Genomic DNA, 22,155 nt, shown 5'->3' with positions numbered 1-22,155 from the left:
AAAGAATTCACCAATTTAGTGCATGTGATATTTCAGAAAATGGTTTAAAGGATGTTGTAATGTGCCCAGCAGAGGGCATAACGCTGCAACAATGCCTTGCTTTCTACCCTCAGAGTTGTTTGACCATCTATGGTTTGGTTCAGCTTTCCTCAACTGCACTTAAAACACCCACAATGTCAGATAAGACACATGCAAAGGTCTGAATGCATTCACTATTTTTTGCAAATGTTCCTTTTAAGTGATAACTCAAGAAGAGCCTCCGGCTCTTATAAGAAACAGAACACGTGCGCTTCAGTAATGTAGTGAATTTAATAAATGTCAGGTAGAGACTTGAGAGCCCATTACATATGGATATAGGTTTTCTCAGCACGTACACATACATTCATGGACGTTTTGTGACTGAAGAACTACACAGCAGCCACCATAAGGAAGAAAAAAAATACAATAGTTACTGTACACGAAAGCGACAAGACATGCAGTGTTCATTGTTGCAGCGAAAGAAAAGAAAAGGAGAAGTAAGACCATATGTAAAATAAGAAATGTTTCAGTAAATAAAATATATATTTGTCATTGCTAAGTGCTTGTAAACAAGTAAGGCATTATATTACACATTTGGGTGACAGCACTTGGTGACACCCTGGTGTTTGGTTGCACTCATCTTGAGATTGTCCAGCTTACACGCATATAAACGTCATCTCACACCAGTCCACTTTATAGCAGTTTGCTACATGGGTTCCCCCCCCAAAAAAGTTCGGGCAACAAAATAAGTCAGTTTTGCTGCGTAACACTGGCAGATGTGTATGGATCACAAGAGGCTGCAGCCCACACCTGCTGCTGGTTAACCTGCTATTATTCCAGTAGACTTGGAGCTCTCAAGGTGTGCACGTGTCCTCTGTTCCTCCGTTACAGGCATGTCCTGGAGGGTGCAATTACAATGGCCTCATATTATAATTCTCTGATAAGGATTCTGTGTTACAAAAAAGGCAAATGTCCCGCTTTATACACGCCTGCATCATCGTATAAAACATCCACAAAGAGCTCCATTACTGAGATTCAGTAAGCCTGGACCTGGTTTGGTAAAAGCTGACATCCGCTGCTGACATGGTTCATCACCTTCTGCTTCAGCTGGGCCACTTGCTCCCTGAGGACACTGGCCGTGGAGGCCAGCTCGGTGTTTTGCGTTTTCAGGTTCTTGACCTTGTCCTCCAGCCGAGAGATCCGCTCCAGTTTTCTCTTGCGGCATTTGGAGGCGGCTATCCTGTTCCGCAGCTTTTTCCTCTCCGCCTTGATGCGCTCCTGGTTGTCCATGTCAATGGGAGACAGAGGGGGGCTGTCCCCGAAGCACTGCATGTCTGGTACAGTCTGAGGCTCGTCCTTCACCAACCCGGCGGACTGGAGTCGTGACAGAGCCGCCGCCGCCGCAGCAGCCGCCTGTTGCTGCGCGCTGGCCAGATGAGACGGAGGCGGCGGGAAGGGGATGGTGTCCGTGGAGTAGTTGATGGAGGCGGCTCCGAGCGGACTCGCCGCATAGCCGTTCAGAGTGGTGTAAACAGGAAGGTCTGTTGTCTGGAGCCCGCCGGAGCCGACTGCGTTGGCTGATCCGAGGAGCTCCAGTCTGTCCACGGAGACGCACCCCGCTTCGTTCAGCTGATTCTGCTTGTGGAGATCCTCCAGCGCCTTGACGAAGCCTTCCGCGAACTCCTGCTCGTCGCTGGCGGACTTCGGGTAGAGGAACTGGGAGGCCGGGTTGCCGCTGGTGACCAGACCGTTGGACTGGATGATAAGGCGCTCCAGGTCTGGAGAGGTTAGTTTCAAGAGTCCCAAGTCCGGCGAGTTGAGAAGTCCGTCGGTGTCCCGCAGCGGGTTGGATTTGAGCTCGGGGTTGTGGGCGTCCAGGTTCAGATTAATATCCTTCTTCATCATCGTGCTCTGGGAATAGATGCTGGAGACCCTCGGAGTGTTCACGGCGCCAAGGTAGAGGGTTGTTTCCATTCTAAAACCCTCACATGAGGGAGTGTTGAGCGTTACGCATTAATGCTTCCTTCGGCAATCCCATCCAAACAGGAGGAAATCAGCTGATCCCTATTCTTACGCGATCCTGCTTCCTCTTCCTCTTCTCGCGTATCAGTCACGCTTATCAGACGACCACTTGTGCTGTTGTTGTGCCTGAGGGGCTCTGGTGTGTCTCTTCGGCGCGCGGACGATATTGTCTTTTCCCGATGGCACGACTGCTATGCGCAGCGCCAGACCTCGCTCGCTTTCTAGCCCTAAAAATTCCATTATGTCACTCCAGAGCGCGGAGATTGGCCCAAAATGACGTTGGTTTCCGGTTTAATTTGAATAAGGGGCCGAACCGGTCTTTATTGCCATGGAGACTCTAGGTAAACTACAAACAGTGCAATGCATTGTGGTTTGATGTCATAGCATAAAAAAGCTCAGGGTCGCCAAAAGAGAGCAGAGACTGGGCGGGGAAGGTGTAAGAGGCGAGGGCCGAGGAAAGAACAGAGAGAAAGTATTCCTTCAACCAAAAGCCCTTTTGAAAGACTTGAAGAACATGGATACGATCATCAGCTTGAGATAATGTTGGATTTCATTACGTTTAACACACGAGTTAAGTGTAATCTTGTAGCATATTATTCCATGAAACAAGGTTCGAGGATCCGGAGCAAGACATATATTGGTCTTAAATGATCCAGTTCAGAACTGAATTCATATTTTTTTATTCCACTTCCTCTGCCTTCCTACACTAATGTGAACGTCTGTTGCCGTTTTGGGATCAATGGTCACATTCAGCCCTCACACAAGACCAAGAGAATGAAATGAGGTGATACAACGTCTAAGTGCTCTGAAAGTGTTTCTGGGGAAGCAAACGCTCAAAAAAGGGAAGGAAACAGTGACAGAGGAATGAGGAAACCATGTGTTTTCTGTGATTGAAAGTATCATGTGGAAATTGGTTAAATGGCTGGTGGATCTTGTGTTATGTCTGTCTTCACTTTGTGTGCTCCATAATAAGAGAAAATATGTTTTATTAAAGACAAGACTATGAAATCTCAGAAATTTAATTCCTTCTCGTAAAATTCAGAAATAAATAATACCAAGAGAAAAAAAATAACATGATAAAATAGAGTGCACATAATTAATTATAGATGAATAAAATAATAGAACAGAGCTTTGAATAATATAATAGCAACATAAGAGAACAGGAAAGCAAACTGAATATTACAAAACAGAACATAACACAATGGAACATTATCTAGAACAATAGAGCATTTAAAAAATGTAATTAAATGTTAGAAAATAGAAAAAGAAGAGGTTTAAACCATTGTAGAATAGGACACCATGTGATAGAATAGAGCAGAACGGAAAATAGTAGAATATAATAAAGCATTATAGGATAAAAATAAATGAAAAGAGACAAATATACATGGCATCCATCCAGTACACGTTGTGTAAGGCCCTGTGTGGAAACTAGAATATTGTTATTCCGCCCCAACACAGCGGGGACGTCAGCAGACTGTCTGCATCAGCACCACGGCGCGGAGAGAGGGCATCATTAGTTTCCCTGGCAACACTGACATAGCAAGTGACGCAGGCGAGATGGAGAGAGGAAGGTGAACGAGTTGAGGGGAAGAGAGGGGGCGCGACTGCAGTGCAGGTTGTGTAGGTGGTTGGTGGAGGTGTTACAGCGTTTGTGTGATGTGAAATCAATGTTGGATTCCGTAACTGTGGAGGCATGAATGAGAGACATTTGTTTGAGACGTTAACCACAAAAGACTCCTGCAAGAAGAAGTAGAAAAAAAACAAACAATCTCCACTCTATGGAGAGCATATTTTCTTCAGTGTGCCAGTTTGGAGCCACATATAGGGTGCAGTGTCCAGAATGTGTGAGTCATTTCGCAACCAGGGTGTGGACGCTACCGCAAATGATTAAAAAAAAAAAAAAGTGGCTGTTAGGTGCTATTAGATTAGCCCTGCCTTCTTGACAACAAACTGGGAAGAAGGGCCGTCCTCTAAGCGCAGGTAATGGAGTGTGTCAAAGGTTGCGTATAAGGTACGACTTCACTTCACTCAGCCGGTGAAGTGTCCTTTGACTTTAACTTCCCGGGGTAAGCTAACAGGGCATGCATGTTCAGCAACGCCCTGTGTCACTCTCACGCTGTTACACTGGATACATTCACACCTGGGAGCCAACCAGTAAAACCGCTAAGCAGCTGAACTGGAGCAGCTGGTTGGCGGTTAAAATGCTTATAAGGCTGCTATCAACGGTTCCTATTGATGCAGAGGAAGTTGTGTTTTTATTGACTTCAGATGGCCACTCACAAGTAGCCTTCTCTGACCTTTAATCTGTGAATGCAGCGCAGATGCTTGGTTTTCATTTTCAGCACACACACACACACACACACACACACACACACACACACACACACACACGTCTTGAATTACATGGTGTTGCATTAAAACAGTTGGATTAAAAGGATCAGGTTTCATCCTGTCCTGTCTTCTTTCCAAAAAAAAAAAATGTCTGCTGCATGTTGAAGAAATACAAATTCCTTTGTTAATTTTTTTTCTTCACTTCTTAGCCAAAGCTGTTATTGCACGCCCATCCTGTAGGTGGCAGTATGATCCATCCAGACCTGGTGTGTCACTTCCTTTAAGCTTTGAGCCAGAAGAAAAACAGCAGCAAGCACAGACAGTCCTGGGATTCTTTGCTTAGGATATTTGATCCCCTTTTTTATACATCAATGACAATTCTTGTCCTAACAACCAAGGACGATGGCCAATAAGAAGAAAGTAATAGTAACAGGTGAGAGGTTTTCATTGGACTGGACAAATGTGTCTTAAAGGATTTATTTATTGGCAGTGCAGTGCTGTTGCAGCTTCAGAGTTTTGTGTATGAGCTGCACTTTAATGGTTGTGTTCATATTGTAAATATCAAATGACACTGGTGTTTTGTAATGCTGCTGTCAGATTGTTTTCATGTGCTGGTTTCAGATAAGGAGACAAAGATTTGCATTACGAGGAGACTGAATAACAATATATGTTATCATTTTTTGCTGCTTAACTGCGAGAAATAAATCATTCTGTGTCTCTGCTATTACAATTAATGTTTAACTTGCAACCTTTGGACTTTGAATTAAGAGTCTTTTTTTTTTTTTTTTTTACATTCACCCATATTACCTAAGTCCAAATGAGATAAGCATCTCCACTGACTTTATTATAGCTGCACTGTGTCTCTTTACTGCAGTGAACAATCGTTTTGCTCTTTTCTATGAAGGGTTTGAGCCTTTTGGAAAGCATGCGGTGAACTCCAGCTGGGTGGCAGTACAGGTAATCAGTATTCAGGTTGACGTTTTTAACAAAGATGAAGGACTTTCATCTAAATATGGCATTTAAATATGGAAGTGCATCTCATAATGAACTAAATGCACTTAAAGTTGATATTTTTTTACCTTCCTCTTGAGGCTAAGAAAGGGCATATATTTAACTATATGGACAAAATGGATAAAATATATGTCAAATAAGGAAACTGGCAGGTGACTCGCCCTCCTTTACCTCACAGGTTTATGAATAGGACTCATTGAATATATTGTTTTGGTTTATTATTATATCTTTATTTTATTTTTTTACTAATTTTCCTGTGTGTGTGTGTGTTTCTTTCCTTGTGGCCCTTTTGGCCAGACACATGGTTTGTTTTTTGTATTTTTTCTTACCTTTTTGAGTGACATATTTTTCTCTTGTAGAAATAATGAAATTAAATATTAAGTATAAAAAAAAGTTGATATTTTTGTGCGGAAAAGAATCCTCACCCGATTATTGGGTTGTAATTTTGTTTCATTTTGGGCCTTTAAACCACCTTTAAGACTGTAATCTTAATACAACTGTCTCCTGTGCTCAGGAGCTGGAGCGGTTGGGTCTGGGTGAAGCAGTCGACCTTCATGTGTGTGAGGTTCCTGTTGAGTACCACGCTGTGCAGGGCCTGCTGCCGTCTCTGTGGAAAGAGCACCAGCCACAGGTACTCAATAGAATCCATACTAGTGTACATGGGAAACCCATTGTTTTCAATCAATCCAAAATAATCTATGTTGGGTGTCTTTGTGAGCAGCTGATGGTCCATGTCGGTGTCTCCGGGTTAGCCACCACGGTCACTCTGGAGCAGTGCGGCCACAACAAAGGTTACAAGCGCCTGGACAACTGCAGCTTCTGCCCGGCTTCCCAGTGCTGCATGGACAGCGGCCCCGACTGCATACACTCAGTCCTGGACATGGATGCAGTCTGCGAAAGGGTCAATGACTCCGACCTCGGGGTCACTATTTCTGTATCTAAGGATGCTGGACGGTAAGTGATAAGATTTACACATGCGCACACTTTACTCGACACAATAGGAAACACACAGGGGTTACTTATAACATCAGTGATGGTGATTTGTTAGTTAAGTGTACAAGTATGCCACCACAGTGAGACAGAGAGCACAATAGGGCCGTGGCCCAAAGTGGAATTATTGATTCAATTAAATCTGTGGAAAAACCACATGATCAGTAAAAACAGTAGTGTTGTTATTGTTTTTTTCCAAATGATAATGATAACCTCATTCTCTACAGTAGGTAGTTAAACGTTGCCTAGCATTTATATTCACGCATGTTTGTCATGAGACCATAAAATTGTCATTTTCGTAATGAAAACATTTAGATTGGTCTGTTTACTTTATTCTATATTGTATAAGCAATACATTTATGGTCTTCTGTTTTTTGGGTCTGAAAAAGTTTTCTGCCAACATCTTTCACTCACTCTGACCCAGGCCTATAGTTACGGGTAGAAGATTCACACTGAATGTGCATGATAATTAAGATTGTCTTATGACTCATTTTGAAATGGTTTAACACCCTTTACTGTTTCACAAAGTTGGCTCAGAGCCTGTGCACATACCACATTAATTGTCTGTTTGGCTAAAGTAGGAATGTGATAGTACAGACCTTACATAACCTGACACCCTTGGCAGGTATCTGTGTGACTACACATACTACACCTCTCTGTACCTGGGGCAAGGCCACTCTGCCTTCATCCATGTGCCTCCACTTGGAAAACCCTACAGCAGCCGGGACCTGGGCAGAGCTCTTCAGGCCGCGATACAGGAGATGCTGAAACTGCTGGAACTGGATCACACGCACAACAAGCACTGCAATCACCAGCTCCAACGCCAGCATGAGCACTGCTGAGTTCTATTGCAGGGACTGACGACCCAAGACAGTCAACCGTTTGCTCCAGAAATGAATGGGATGAATTTCCTGTTTTTTTTGTGTCAATAAATAGGAGCTTCTGTGCGACTGGGTGCTTTTAAATGTGTTGTATCTTTAACATTTTGAAGGGTTTGATTACAGCATCTGTTCATTGTAGACCTCATCTGGGTCTTTGCATGACTGCGTATGAATGTGTGTGTGCAGGAGTAGTGGGCATCTGTAAGTGTTCATGTATCTACAATTCTGCCTCTGATAAGACTGTGAAAATAGATATCAACCACAATTTTAAATATACAAACATTGTATCTTGAAACAGGGATTCATGTGACTATGTTAAGATATAATAGTTGTATTAATAAGGTGGTTGTGATATATGGTGATACATTGTGGGAACACTTAGGGTCATACTAAGTCTCATTGTCCGGTCACTTTTCATTTTTTTAAATTTTTCTCAAGTATGATTTACGCTGCCATTTCCTTGCATTGCTTATATTTGTACCAGAGAAATTTACAGATACACACTTATAATGTTTTTTTTGTCTCAGGAAATATGTTGCACACACAATCAATATTAAGTAATTTGATAAATTGAATGTGTCTGTCCTGTTATACAGCTTTGCAAGTCAAAGTCAATAATTAAAACACTTATTTAAAATACATATTGTTGTATTTGTCCCTATCAATGTGAAATATACAGTAGAAATACTGCTCACACTTGTACTGCTTACTTTGAGTATAACTTACTATTTTATTTTAACTCTCAAAGACTAGAAAAGTATTGCTCATTGTTTATGAATGACTTCATTTATGAATGTGCCCTGTGGGCAACAATGAAAATACTTTTGTAAATTTGTTATAGAATTTTTTAGAGGGATACTATCAATGTATTGCAAGGCACTTTGAAACGGATAAAAAGAAAAACACATGTTATCTTTTTGTTTCTGAAAAAAACACACCCATTAAAAATATTAAAAACATTCAAGTGAGTATATCCTGTTAAAGCTTTGTATAATATGTGATCAAAAAGTAACTAAGAGCCTTGAGTAGGGCCACTTTTAACTCAAAGTTTGAAATGCTGATGTTGATCTATTTAGGCTTCTTACCAAGTAAGCACATGACAAAAAAAGGTCAAGGCCTGGTTGACAAATAAAGACGTGGCCATTGTCCAGATGAAAAGTCAAGATAAAAAGATGTCAGTGATTCCAGATAGATTAGGATGAAAAGACAACGTAGGGTTTAATTATGTTTTTTTAAAAGACTTGATGTTAAAACGGCATGTTTTTTTGTGTGTGTGCAGTGAGCTGTACCAAGCAGATCTACTGCTTGGTTGCATGCAGTTTTCCAATTAAAACTTTAATATTTTATTAATTTCACATTCCTTGTGCAAGGTGAGTGAAGTAACAATGCATGTCGTACATTCTTGTTCGACAAACCCGCTGAACCTGTTCTGACCTGACAGGTGTGTACAGCAGAGTGAAAGAAACATGATGTTGCTTTTAATGCCATGATTGTCGTCATAAACCTACATAGCCCTTTAAAAGTACATATCTACACTGATTTCCCCCATATAGATAAAGACAAATTGAATACTGTCTGTTCATCTTTATCTCTGCTTTTCCTCACATTGCTTTTTTTTTTTTTTTAGGTGGATGACATTATCATATTATAAATGTTGTGTATATGTTTACTAAACTATGTACCATTTTATTTTGCCTCTCTTTAAAATCTGGGTAACACATTTTGATGACAATTAGAACTAATTTGCAAGGCTTCCAGTCTATCTGGATCAGTTACAGTTTTTTTTATCTTCTTTTTCTCACTGAGTTTTATCATTGTTGAATAAAAAATATTAAAAAAGGACCATCTTTAAATAAATATGCCTTATATCTCTTGAACTCAGTTCCCATATTTGTTGCACTTTTATTTATTAAGGGTTTATTTAATGACATGTAACATTCCATGACATTAAATTCGGCTCACGTACAGCATCAGTCTCCTTGTCTCCTTCCCTAGCTTCCTATGGATGACTTACTGTAAGTGGTCGTGAGGGAGGAGAGGAAACGTGCGGGGGAGAAGACAAACGGGACGCAGCCGTAGTCGAGGCTCTATCCATCCGTCTCTCTCCCCACCACCAGAGTGTTTACAGTTCTCTCATCACCACCGTGTCTCAGCCGTCCAGTCCCGGGGATTAGCGACAGTTCGTGGACTCCTTCTCGTCCCGGTCCCGGGTGAACCCGCTAACCGAAGAGGCGACCACCATGAGCGTGGAGGCGTACGGGCCGAGCTCGCAGACTCTCACGTTCCTCGACACCGAGGAAGCCGAGCTGCTGGGAGCGGACACCCAGGGCTCCGAGTACGACTTCACCGACTTCACCCTGCCGAGCCAGACCCAGACCCAGACCCAGAGCCAGCTCGACAGCCAGGTGCGGGCATGTGACAGACGCGTCTCTCCTCCTCCTCCGGTGCTGTGTTGACATGCCGTGAATTAGCTCACGTTAGCTTACAACACCGCTGGCTTCCTCCCTCCCTCTCCCCGGTTGGCTCGACGACGCCTCCCGCCTGTCACCACGCGTATTCCCGGTTAATTGGTCGGCGGGCTCGCGCCTGATCCGTTAGCTAGCGGCACACACAGCTAACATGGCGGTGCAGGACTTTATTGACATGCGAACCAAGAAGGGGCAAATGCCCATAGTTCTACTGGCTTCAATTAGACATGAAATACTTAGTCAGTGGGACGTTTTGTTGATGAGATATAGGACTGACCCGCCAATCTGATTATCTAATCTGTGATCCTGAACTGTAGATTCATCCCACATAATGTTGACATTCAGTGTCATGGTTAAGGTGCTCTGCATCTCCTCAGGTGAATGGCCCTGAAGGCATATTGCAGAATGGGGACGAGCCTGTCGTCAAAGCCAGTCAGCTGCTTGCAGAGCTGAACTTTGAGGAGGATGAGGAGGACACCTACTACACCAAGGACCTGCCCCTCCATGCCTGCAGGTACCTTTTTAGGATGAAGACCAGACTAATGAGACTGGTGCTGGATAGTAGTCACTTGCTAGGAGGTTGTTATTTTAACTATTTTAGCTCCCTTCTTTGTACTCTGTTGAGTCTCAGTGGGTTGTGATCATAATAATTCACAGACAGATGGCTCAAAATAAAATATATATCATGACTTTTAAAATGACAAACATATAACTTTTCAAATGTCGTCGCTGAAAAAATTAAAGCTGATACTTTTTTTTATTCTCTGCCACTGACCAGGCAAACCATATTATCTCAATGAGCTTCTGTCTCTTCTGTCCACTGAACTTCAGAGGTTTACTGTCTCTTGTGGGCAACACACACCCAGTCACACACTATACAGATGGCACAGAAAGCCACAATATCCGAACATCTTGCATTATGTCTCTTGTCAACTTCATTAATCACTGTTATTGCGGCTTGTTTGCTCATTAGCTAACACGTTGGCTGACAGCTGTTAGTTTGGCTGTGTCTAAACATTCCTGTTGAGTTCCAGATAGATTAAGTAGTGGTGCAGACATTATTAGTCGCCGAGATTGTGAGTTTGTTGAGTTTTTTTTTAAAAGAACAAATTATGTACCACTATGTCTTTCACCAGCAGATCACTAGCAGACAGTTTGGCAGTGAAAACTGTTTGTTGAACAGAGCGCCTCAGTTTTCTTGATTATTTATTTTATGAAGATGTTTATTCTCATTGAGCTAATTTGTTTTAGGACGTGCAGGTGAATCCTTTACTGTCAGCCTATGTATGACTTGTGAAGGATGTATTTTGCTGATCAAGTGCCATAATTAAAATCCGCATGCAATCTGGATACAGTCCATGTATTATTACTTAGGAATTACACAACATGGTATTTTAATTGCACATCCTGGACTGCTCTGCGAACAAGTGAAGAGTTACCTCTTAAATACTTTAATCACACAATCACAGAGGCCCTTATGACGTCTTTGGCCTATCCCACATGACGCCTTTGCATGGATTGGCGTTATCCCTGAATAAAGACAACAAGGTTCTGCATGTTCTTCAGCCAGAGGCATCAAGAGACTACCGGTCTCATGATCTTCCCAAGTTCACTTAGGAAGATCAAAAACTTCAACTTGGAATATTTAAATCTAAAGTCACAGGCCTTTTAAACAGTATATGATTAATAAACAGAACATACAATTATTAATATAGCTGTAACTGATTAATAGTAAATAGGTTTTTCTTCCAACACACTTTTCTAAATAACCAAAAGGGAAAGTTTTTCAAAAGCTGTCAAATTCGCACAACATTTTAGTTAACAGTTCACATATTACATAATATACAATAGCCCCCTCGGTACAGGCGTTTTCAGGCTGCCAATATGGATAATCTGAAGGTGAATTGGTTGCTATAAATTTATGTCACAAAACATATAACATAAAAAAACATTTTGAATTATGTTCCTCTTAGATTTTAGATTGTTTTGTTTTCTGTCTCTTAACACTAGTGCTTTGTGTTTCTTTTTTGACTCACTATTTTAGTTACTGTGGTATTCATGATCCAGCCTGTGTGGTCTACTGCAACACCAGCAAGAAATGGTTTTGTAATGGCCGTGGAAACACTTCCGGCAGGTAAGATACAAGAACTTACCGGGTGTGAGGAAGTATAAGTAATGCACAAAACACAGGACTGTAGTCTTTTGTATTTCCTCCTTTTGGTGCATTAATTATCTTTTGCTTTTAGCCACATTGTAAACCACCTGGTGAGAGCAAAGTCCAAGGAGGTGACCTTGCATAAAGATGGCCCTTTGGGGGAAACTGTACTGGAGTGCTACAACTGTGGCTGTCGCAATGTCTTCCTTCTGGGCTTCATCCCCGCCAAAGCCGACTCGGTAGTGGTGCTACTGTGCAGGTAAGGTGATGGGGCGATCAAGAAGAATACACATTTCCCAGTTGTATCGTTTGACATTTGTGTTTTGGTTGTAACGCAGGCAGCCATGTGCCAGCCAGAGCAGCCTGAAGGACATCAACTGGGACAGCTCACAGTGGCAGCCTCTCATCCAGGACCGCTGCTTCCTGTCCTGGCTGGTGAAAATCCCTTCAGAGCAGGAGCAGCTCAGGGCTCGTCAGATCACCGCCCAGCAGATCAACAAGCTGGAAGAACTCTGGAAGGTACGGCATTGTAACCCAGCCATTGCACAATGTAAATATTCCAGACATGCAGAACTTGAATGTGAGCATGGGTTGGGCTTATCTAAACAGTGAAGTTAACCACATATTGTTGGGCGTGATGCTTTTACTGTGTGTTTGCAGAGCTATTCTGTTGGTTTCCCTTCCCGTTTTGTGCCAGTGTTTTTTATTTTTGGACAGTTTTTCTGTTGTATACATGGAAAATAAATAACACAAAACAGTTGTGTATATATGATTATGTGCTCATTGGCCTTTTAAAATAGAAACTTCCTCTCATTTTGTGTGCGCGTGTTGTGTTTTGGTAGGAAAATCCCACTGCGACCTTGGAGGACCTGGAGAAGCCGGGTGTGGATGAGGAGCCCCAACATGTGCTGCTCCGCTATGAGGACGCCTACCAGTACCAGAACATATTCGGTCCTCTTGTGAAGCTCGAGGCTGACTACGATAAAAAACTCAAAGAGTCTCAGGTAGGAAAAAAAAAGTGAATTTGTACATGAAAACTTTTGTCCTGTTGTAACAAATAGGAATGTTCAAATTGTCAATGAATAATTTACAAATAATGAATTACTCAACAAACTGATTCAGTTAAAATTAGTTTATTCTATAAAGCTGGAGTTATTTTCTATGTTTTTGTTGTACTACTTACAGCCGTGGTGAATTAGTTTCAGTCGATATTTTCCCTCTATTGTTCTCATCCCAAAACTGTACAATTATGTTGGCGTAATCTTGAGTTAAGGTTGTTTCTGCTATCATTTAAGTGTCTCTTTATGGTTTAATGTTGCTTCCTAACAGACTCAAGACAACATCACTGTCAGATGGGATTTGGGCCTAAATAAAAAGAGGATTGCTTATTTCACTCTTCCCAAAACAGACTCAGGTATGTATTCATAGTTTCAATTGTTATCATCATCGTACTTTGTCTAAGTTTTTTTGCAATATTGTATTTTTTATTTTTGCTTTAACTCCATGCAGTGATGTTTACTGTACCGAGTCATCTTTTTGTTTTGTCTTGTAGACATGCGGCTGATGCAGGGAGATGAAATTTGCTTGAGGTACAAAGGAGACCTGGCTCCTCCATGGAAAAGCATTGGACATGTCATCAAAGTCCCTGATAGTATCCTCATGACTTTCACAATAGATTGTTTTCAACCAGAATGTACGCATATTATTTCTTCTTCTTCTTCTTCTTCTTCTTCTTCTTCTTCTTCTTCTTCTTCTTCTTCTTCTTCTTCTTCTTCTTCTTCTTCTTCTTCTTCTTCTTCAGTTGAATATAACATGCCATCAATACAATGATTTCTAGTACCATCTAGGGGCAGCTGTAGAGAACTCCAACAATGCCTGCAAACTTGTGTCTTCTTTACAATTTTTTTAAAGCAACTTCTATGTTTAGGTTTTGCTTACCACCCGTTAGTTAACAGGTCCAGTTCAATAAGACTTGGGGCTGAATATCATCACAATCGTTGCTGCATGCCTACCCGATATGTTTAAATGTTACTGAAATGTATTAATACTCAGGTGAACTGGTGTGACATTGTTTTAGCCAACAGTGAATGCCTTATTTTCAAAGATTAATCCATGTACTTAATTCCTATGTGCATTAACAAATGACCCACACATTCCCTCTTCCTTGACTCAATGTACCAGACTATGGTGATGAGATTGCCATAGAGCTAAGGAGCAGTGCCGGGGCTCCAGTGGAGATCCCACACAACTTTCAGGTCGACTTTGTGTGGAAGTCTACTTCCTTTGACAGGTACACACTAGAAAAGCCAGCCGCTGATGTCTTTTGATGAGATGTATCCGAGCAAAGCTTTATGTATTAGTTAAGTTCATCTTTATTTTTTTTTTCATTTCTGAGGCATAAGTCAGTCAAAGTGTGCAGATGTCAAGATATTCTAGCCATGAACTGAGTATCCACCGACTTATTTCCTATTCAAGTTTATGCAATATGTGTGTTTATTGGGGCAAGTGATTTTTACAGTTTTTAACTATATTCCCGTCTTCACCATCCAGGATGCAGAGTGCTCTCAAGACATTTGCAGTGGATGAAACTTCAGTGTCTGGTTACATCTACCACAAGCTGCTGGGACATGAGGTAGAGGACGTGGTCATAAAGTGTCAGCTGCCCAAACGCTTCACGGCTCAAGGCCTGCCCGACCTCAACCACTCACAGGTGAGTTAACGAGACTGTAACGTCAGTGAGGGACTTCTCTCTGTATTTATTACATATATTTTTCTTTAAGTTAAGACCTAACCTGCATTACAGATGACATAAACAACATAACAGGGGTCATACACAGCTCACACATGTCCCCAAATCCCAAGTCCAAGTCGTATAACTCATTGGTGTTGTAATGCAGGTGTACGCTGTGAAGACGGTGCTGCAGCGTCCGCTCAGTCTGATCCAGGGTCCTCCTGGCACAGGGAAGACGGTAACCTCTGCGACCATCGTCTACCACTTGGCCAGACAGGGCAACGGGTAAGAAAGTATTTTATTTACATACAAATATACTTTCCATCCATGTTTGGTTCGAATGTGACCTTTTAACCATTATTAGTGTTCTTGACGAATGGTTTCGGCACTTGTTATGGGTTTCTAGCGTTGTAACTTTTGTTCCTCCAGGCCAGTGCTGGTGTGTGCTCCCAGTAACATTGCCGTCGACCAGCTGACAGAGAAGATCCATCAGACAAGCCTCAAGGTCGTGAGGCTGTGTGCCAAAAGCAGGGAGGCCATCGACTCGCCCGTGTCCTTCCTGGCACTGCACAACCAGACCCGTAACATGGACAGGTAACGCGTAATGGCTATGATTTAATAACAATTTAGCAAGCCCCTTTGTGTGTGTGTGTGGTTTACTGTGAGTACTACTGTCAGACGTGCATATATTTATATTCACACCAGTCGAGAAAAATGCGTCTTCAAATCAGGACATTTCCCAATTATAATGAATAACTTAATTTTGGGGTGGGTGGTAAGTCCTGTTGGAGCAAACGTTAGTGTGAGTTTGGACAAATATGACCAAATGATATGATCATTGGTCTTTGCACTCAATCTCAATGATTCATACCTGCAGTATGCCAGAACTTCTGAAGCTCCAGCAGCTGAAGGACGAGACCGGAGAGCTGTCCTCCTCAGACGAGAAGCGCTACAGAGCTCTGAGACGCACAGCTGAGCGGGAGCTGCTGATGGTATAAAGACTTCCTGAACTCAACATTATACGAAATACTTTTTGTGACAATACGTCACCTAAGTAGGTGCACTTAATTAGATTTGGTTGTATGGTTTGGTTAAGTTTAGACACTCTGAAAAGAGTATGTGGTCATGCTAATGGTAAATATTTCACTTTATTCCTTTTGTTTTTTCCCAGAATGCCGATGTAATCTGCTGTACCTGTGTCGGGGCAGGGGATCCTCGTCTGGCCAGGATGCAGTTCCGCTCAATCCTGATCGATGAAAGCACCCAGGCCACTGAACCCGAGTGCATGGTGCCCGTCGTGCTGGGGGCGAAACAGGTTGGCGCTTAATGAGTAAAAGTAGACTTGGATAGTTCACGTCCTCACCTCTCTGCTTGAACTGCTGTCAGTTGTTCTGTCTACAGTGTCCACAGTTATTTTGTTTTGATTACTTTTTTTTGTTTGACCCCACAGTTGATTCTGGTGGGTGATCACTGCCAGCTGGGCCCTGTGGTGATGTGTAAGAAGGCAGCCAAAGCAGGCCTGTCCCAGTCTCTGTTTGAGCGTCTCGTAGTTTTGGGGATCCGGCCAATCCGTCTGCAGGTCCAGTACCGCATGCATCCGGCCCTCAGCGCCTTCCCCTCCAACATCTTCTATGAGGGCTCTCTGCAGAATGGAGTCACTGCCGGTAAGATGAAAACGCCTTTTTTATTTTTATTTTATTTTAATGTAGTAATACATAAAGACACACAAAGCCTGCAGCTAATCCTTTCATGCAAATTCCACCCAGGCTACACTCGTCCTGAGTCTCATCTGTGTTTGTCTCTCCTACAGCGGACCGTGTGAAGAAGGGCTTTGACTTCCAGTGGCCGCAGCCTGACAAGCCTATGTTCTTTTATGTCACCCAAGGCCAAGAGGAAATAGCCAGCTCTGGAACATCCTATCTCAACAGGTTTAACTTTCAGTCCGGTGTTTCAGTCGAGCATATTTAGCTTCTGTGCCATGGCAAATTATATACAATGTTTATTGTCATGTAATTGCCCTACTTTATCTACGCAGGACTGAGGCATCCAATGTGGAGAAAATAACCACGAGGTTGCTGAAAGCTGGAGCAAAACCCAATCAGATTGGTATCATTACGCCCTACGAGGGACAGAGGTCCTACCTGGTCCAGTACATGCAGTTCAGTGGATCGCTCCACACCAAACTCTACCAGGTAAAGTTGTGTGTGCGAATGTTAAAAACAATAATTAGGCACAGCGGTTCAATTCTGAATTCTGACCGATTGCAAATTTCCAGACTTTAACGTTCGGTTTCCTTTAGCAAGAGCAGTGTACAGACAGGTAGCATTTTTTTGTCACTTTCAGTGGTTCAAATGATAAAAGTTGACAGCGGCATCAGATGTTGCTATTTAACGTTAACTATGTGAGTGACTTGAGGACCTCCTGAAATTAGAGTTGTCTGTTATGTGTTTTGTATTCTCTGCAATCTTTTTGTACTCTAAAGAGTTTTTTGTCAGGGATGAATCTTTATTTACTTTAAACAATATCATATTTGCAAAGAAAGCACAACTAAACTATTGCATAGAATACGGAAATATGTTATCCTAAATGATCACTTAGTTTTTCTGACCGATTTCTTCCTGCAGGAGGTGGAAATCGCCAGCGTAGATGCCTTTCAAGGCAGAGAGAAGGACTTCATCATCCTGTCCTGTGTGAGGGCCAACGAGCACCAGGGCATCGGGTTCCTCAATGATCCCAGACGCCTCAACGTGGCACTCACAAGGGCCAGGTAGGACGACACAAAATGAAACAACACAAGTTTGCATAAACCAAGAGGGCTCTCTGTCTATTTTTTATAAATATTGTGTATTTCAATAGTCTTTTGCGCCGTGGTTTATTCTTGATTTCATGTTCTCAGTACGTTTTTAAATGTTATTGTCAACACTGTTGTTCCTACGCATCCTTAACAATACCTTTGTGTAGGTATGGTGTGATTATTGTGGGAAACCCAAAGGCCCTGTCCAAGCAGCCTCTGTGGAACCACCTGTTGAACTACTACAAGGAGCAGAAGGTCCTGGTTGAAGGGCCTCTTAACAATCTGAGGGAGAGCCTCATGCAATTCAGCAAGCCCCGCAAGCTTGTCAACACCATCAACCCTGTGAGTTTTGTACAGGTGTTACCTACACAGCGCATGTAGAACACTGAAATATGGGTTTTTCTTAACTAGGTCATGAATATATTATATTGCTGTGGGGCGTGTGGAGCATTAAGGATGCAATGCAAAGTGTCCTTGTGCACTTAGAACAAGTACTTCCTAGAAAACGGGGTAATAAATCACCGAACATGCACAAAATAATGAAGCGGTGTCCTTAAAACACTCAAAATAGCACCTCTTTATCTTTTGTTTTGCAGGGGGGTCGCTTTATGAGCACAGCCATGTATGATGCCAGAGAAGCCCTCATTCCTGGATCTGTTTATGATCGCAGCAGTAACGGTGAGAAGTGTATAACATTTGAAATAGAAATCTGTGTTTTGTTAGACAATGCTTAGTAAAAATTAAAAAGCACTCAAACAAAGGAAACATATCGTATCTGCTTTGGTAATTTGTTGCAAACTGGTTGAAAGTGCTTACTAAAGCATATCTAATTCAAAAACAAGAGCTGTGTGTTTGGACAGGTGTGACAAAATTAGCTCTGCACACCACCTTATAATTTAAAAGGAAGTAAAATGAACTTCTTTCCCCTGACAGGACGTTCGTCCAGTATGTATTTCCAGACCCACGACCAGATTGGCATGATCGGCACAGGTGGCAGTCCTATGACTTCCCTGAACATCCCCATCCCCTTCAACCTTGTGATGCCACCCATACCTCCACCTGGGTACATGGGACAGATCAATGGACCCTCAGCAGGTGACTCAGACAAACCTCTGTAGCGTAATACTAAGTGTGGCGTTCTGAAAGGCCGATGTGTTCAGTTGAAGCTGCCGTGAAACACTTGTAACACACTTCTTTTTCCTCCAGGTCGTGGCGGAGGAATGAAAGGCAAGGCAGGCAGCGGAGGAGGAGGAGGAGGCGGGACTCGCGGTGGGCGTCAAAGAAACCGCGGCAATATGGGAAACCACAGCGGAGGAAATGGAGGATCAGACCGGCATGGAGGCCACATGAGTGGCAGCCAGGATCTGGGCTCGCAGCCCTTCTCCCAGGGGCCTCTGACGCAGGGCTACATCAACATGAGCCAGCCGTCTCAGATGAGCCAGCCCGGACTCTCCCAGCCTGAACTCTCACAGGTTCGTTCACAGAGCTGTCATCCAACGCGAATAAATCTCAATGATTCATTTGGTATTTAAGATATTTTATGAAGTGAGCTAAGTAGGTGCACTTAATGAAGCAATACTTTTGCAGTCTGTTTATTCATAGCAGCCCGTCTCCACTGCCAGGGCCGTTGGCACATATGTTCCAAATGTTTGTCCAGGTTTCCTCTTCAAATAAAGACTTCCTCATTTTGTCCAAAACCACTTATTACCTTTCTGCCTGGAAAGAAATAAAGGAGTAACTGTTGACTGCCCTTTTTCACTTTTTGTTTGGTCCCATTATAGGACAGTTACCTAGGAGATGAGTTCAAGTCCCAGATTGATGTGGCTCTGTCCCAGGACTCCACCTACCAGGGGGAGCGGGCCTACCAACACGGCGTGACTGGACTGTCCCAGTACTAGGCTGTAAGTAATTCCACCGTGGACTAAAAGTGACATGACTCATTGACAGTGAAGGAGTAGTTTGACGTTTTGTGGAAATACGCTTATTCACCTTTTTGCCAAGAGTTAACGAATGAGAGCATTAATATCTCTACGGTACCCTTCGGCTGTTGAGTGTAACTCCATCTATGTAGCTCTCTGTTCAGCTTGGCAAAAAGATTGGAAACAGCTGGCCTGGCTCATGTCGCAAAATCCGCCCATCGGCATCTCTAAAGTTCACTTAATTAACACGTTACAGCTAATTTGGTCGCTGTTTTATTTCTTATTATTTCTCCTGCTTAGTTTCCTTTGTCGCCAGCTGTTTTTTCTATATTTCTGTGCAAGCACATTGGGAGAGATCCCAAAACACAGCGTCCAATTCCTTGTATGTGGATGCACACATAACAAAATAAAGCTAATTCTGATTTAGTTAATCTGTTTAAAAATGTAAAAACAAAAGGTTTGTGATTAATAAGGGGGAATACATATATATATATATACAGACAATAATAGAAGACAATAAGGCATTTTCCAATAGAAAGTTTCACAAGTCTAATGACAAATATTTTCTGTTTTTTCTTTTTCTTTCAGGTTGCTGGAAAGGAGCTAGGCCTGTGTGACGCGTAGTTCAATGGCATTTTATTCTGGGTAATAACAAAAAAGAACAGACATGGATACCCGTTTTCCACTGCTACAACCGAAGCACCACTGTGTGAAAGTAACAGGAGAGAGAGACCGTGAAAAACCAACCAATCACAAGAGCAACAATGGGAGTAGAGCTGGACAGGTAAGAGGGCGAGAGACGAGTGTCGAGCTGCTGGAGGAGAGACGGCTCTGCTGCTCACGCGAGCGAGGACATGGCCGAGGAGAACGCTGTCGTTGTCGGAGCAGCGCAGTCGGAGAGAGGCGAGACCTTCGACGGGTCAAGGAGGGTGGAAGGTCCGAAGGTTTCTGGAGGGGAGAAGGGGTGTGGCTGTGCCATCTAGTCCATCGTGCGCCCCTGAACCCTCTGGGATCTCCTGGCGGCGGTACGATTGGGGGGGTATCTTGCTCCAAAAGCTGAGAAAGATGGAGGAAAAAAGTGTCGCGCACAAATGTCCTCCGAGCTAACTCAACAGGACGTCTTCTGTGACTGGGAGAAGGAGGGAGAACACAAAAGAGGTCACGGCTCTTGAAGCAGTTGATATGGCAACTATTTAACTCAAAGGCTTTAATCGAGGCTCTGCATTTGATCACGTCTAAGTATCCAGGAGAGAAGAGTGTGTGTGTGTGAACACACTGTTCGGCTATTTCAAGTGAACTCAAAGTGCTTGTGCTGTTGCGCCTCAAAGAGATCGAATGAAATAAGGATTACATAGCCATGGATCATTTATCTTTATTTCTGAATAAAGGGCTGTGTGTGAAGGTACTCTGTGATGCTAGCTAGTGCAGTTGGCTGTCTTTCAAGGCAGGTTTTCAAGGTAGTCTGCAAAGAAACAAGTGGTGGAATTAGATAAAATATATATAAATGTAAAAGAAACACATCTTTGTCTCTAGATCTGCAGAGGTGAGCCCCACAGATAATTTGGGATAGTGAGACAATTTAGTTTTTGTTCTTTTAAATGTATCTTCCTGTTACTGCAGAGAAGTGAAAGTGAACCTAAACCAGCTAGTAACTGATCCTAAAGCCACTACAGCGAGCAGACGGGGATCATCTTGAGCATAAATGGTTACAAAACAAACATGCATACATGAGATTCTTTATGCGCAAGTTAAGCACCATGAGAGTTGTGATGCCCTGCCACGACTACTCTGTACGGAGGTGGCGACAACTTGACGCCACATCTCGGTAGCGTGCTGAAGAGAAACTCGATCATATATTTCACCATGTTAGATGGTAATGAATTATATTTAACATATATAAAGTCCCTCAAGATGTACGTGGACTGTGAAATTTGTCACAAAAAAACTATGGAGACACAATGATATTGTGGTCTTGCCCTATTTATTTATTTCGCTTTGTTGTCCTAAAATCTTGAACTGGTAGAAGTGTTCACCATTAATAGTGCAATATCTTGTAGGCTGAACATTTAGTTTGTGCAATAACTTTGATAACATTAGTGACCTTAGTGTTTTAGTTTCACCTGCATGTGCTGTAAGTTCTCATTTCCTGTGCTTTAGATTGAGCTTGTTTTTATCAGTATCTAACTGTATCATGAGTAGTACTTATATTTTCATGCCATTTTAAAAACATCATTGTCCAAACTGTAGTCGTTTTGACGAGCTAGCTTTCCTCTGACCTGGTTGTCAGAATATTTAAAGGCTGGTTTGAATAAGTTTAACATCCCGTCATAAATGCTTGTGCTCAGAATTAAAAAAAGCAGCCACAGGGATTTCAATACATTTATGAAAAACAGGTGTTTTTATCCCCACAATAATGAATCACTAACCAAAGCATTTGCAGTTTTGGTCAACTTCAGTTGTGCAACTGTTGCATCTTACTGCAGGACATTAAATTATTTATCCTCATTTTCTCTATAACTGTCTGCAGAGAAGTATCTGTTTACTCTTTAACTGTTTGTAATATCCTATCTGGATTAAATCTCCATTACTAGCCAGATGCACAAATGTGTTGACATATTTAAAGTTTAATTATGTTAAAGAAGATAGAAACATACCAATAAATGACGGCCGCATCCCTCACCAACACATAAAGTAGTTTGTTCATGTCCTGTGACTTGACTGTAACTTTTTGAGTTGGATGTTTTCCTCCTACTGTACATTGTTTCTATGAACGTCTTTGTTTTACTTATTGCTGTTAAGAATTGAAGTGAAAATGTTGTTTTGTGTATCAGCTGA

At 42.4% G+C, this 22,155-nt stretch overlaps 3 protein-coding genes across 5 annotated transcripts; 2 read left to right on the top strand and 1 right to left on the bottom strand.

Annotated features, from left to right (window-relative positions):
* Nucleotides 1-290: 290 nt before the first annotated feature.
* Nucleotides 291-2,337, bottom strand: LOC137781939 (transcription factor JunD-like). The gene has a single exon (XM_068570966.1). The coding sequence runs from the start codon at nucleotides 1,990-1,992 to the stop codon at nucleotides 1,054-1,056; it is 939 nt and encodes a 312-aa protein (XP_068427067.1). The 5' UTR covers nucleotides 1,993-2,337; the 3' UTR covers nucleotides 291-1,053.
* pgpep1 (pyroglutamyl-peptidase I) lies at nucleotides 1,464-7,337 on the top strand. Of its 3 annotated transcripts, none has more exons than XM_068570973.1 (6): nucleotides 1,464-1,974; nucleotides 4,612-4,804; nucleotides 5,276-5,328; nucleotides 5,897-6,013; nucleotides 6,104-6,336; nucleotides 7,094-7,337. In XM_068570973.1, the coding sequence occupies exons 2-6, from the start codon at nucleotides 4,774-4,776 to the stop codon at nucleotides 7,212-7,214; spliced, it is 555 nt and encodes a 184-aa protein (XP_068427074.1). In that variant the 5' UTR covers nucleotides 1,464-1,974; nucleotides 4,612-4,773; the 3' UTR covers nucleotides 7,215-7,337. The 3 variants fall into 3 exon arrangements, with proteins under 3 accessions (XP_068427074.1, XP_068427072.1, XP_068427073.1); XM_068570971.1 differs by having other exon boundaries at nucleotides 6,998-7,337; XM_068570972.1 differs by having other exon boundaries at nucleotides 4,581-4,804; nucleotides 6,998-7,337.
* A 1,956-nt stretch (nucleotides 7,338-9,293) lies between these two features.
* Nucleotides 9,294-21,299, top strand: LOC137781936 (regulator of nonsense transcripts 1-like). Its single transcript, XM_068570964.1, has 24 exons — nucleotides 9,294-9,658; nucleotides 10,099-10,235; nucleotides 11,766-11,855; nucleotides 11,968-12,135; nucleotides 12,215-12,395; nucleotides 12,719-12,880; nucleotides 13,206-13,290; nucleotides 13,429-13,527; nucleotides 14,058-14,166; nucleotides 14,427-14,586; nucleotides 14,774-14,892; nucleotides 15,037-15,201; nucleotides 15,485-15,599; nucleotides 15,779-15,922; nucleotides 16,058-16,271; nucleotides 16,418-16,535; nucleotides 16,643-16,799; nucleotides 17,232-17,374; nucleotides 17,569-17,743; nucleotides 17,998-18,079; nucleotides 18,335-18,496; nucleotides 18,608-18,873; nucleotides 19,183-19,302; nucleotides 19,909-21,299. The coding sequence occupies exons 1-23, from the start codon at nucleotides 9,494-9,496 to the stop codon at nucleotides 19,297-19,299; spliced, it is 3,333 nt and encodes a 1,110-aa protein (XP_068427065.1). The 5' UTR covers nucleotides 9,294-9,493; the 3' UTR covers nucleotides 19,300-19,302; nucleotides 19,909-21,299.
* Nucleotides 21,300-22,155: the final 856 nt, after the last annotated feature.

The sequence above is a fragment of the Clinocottus analis genome, unplaced genomic scaffold (genome assembly GCF_023055335.1).
Source record: "Clinocottus analis isolate CAN_PGR_092001 unplaced genomic scaffold, fCliAna1.0.p SCAF_11, whole genome shotgun sequence".
Lineage (NCBI taxonomy): Eukaryota > Metazoa > Chordata > Actinopteri > Perciformes > Cottidae > Clinocottus > Clinocottus analis.
The sequence above is the reverse complement of the archived record's forward strand: the minus strand, read 5'-3'. Positions and strand labels throughout refer to the sequence as shown.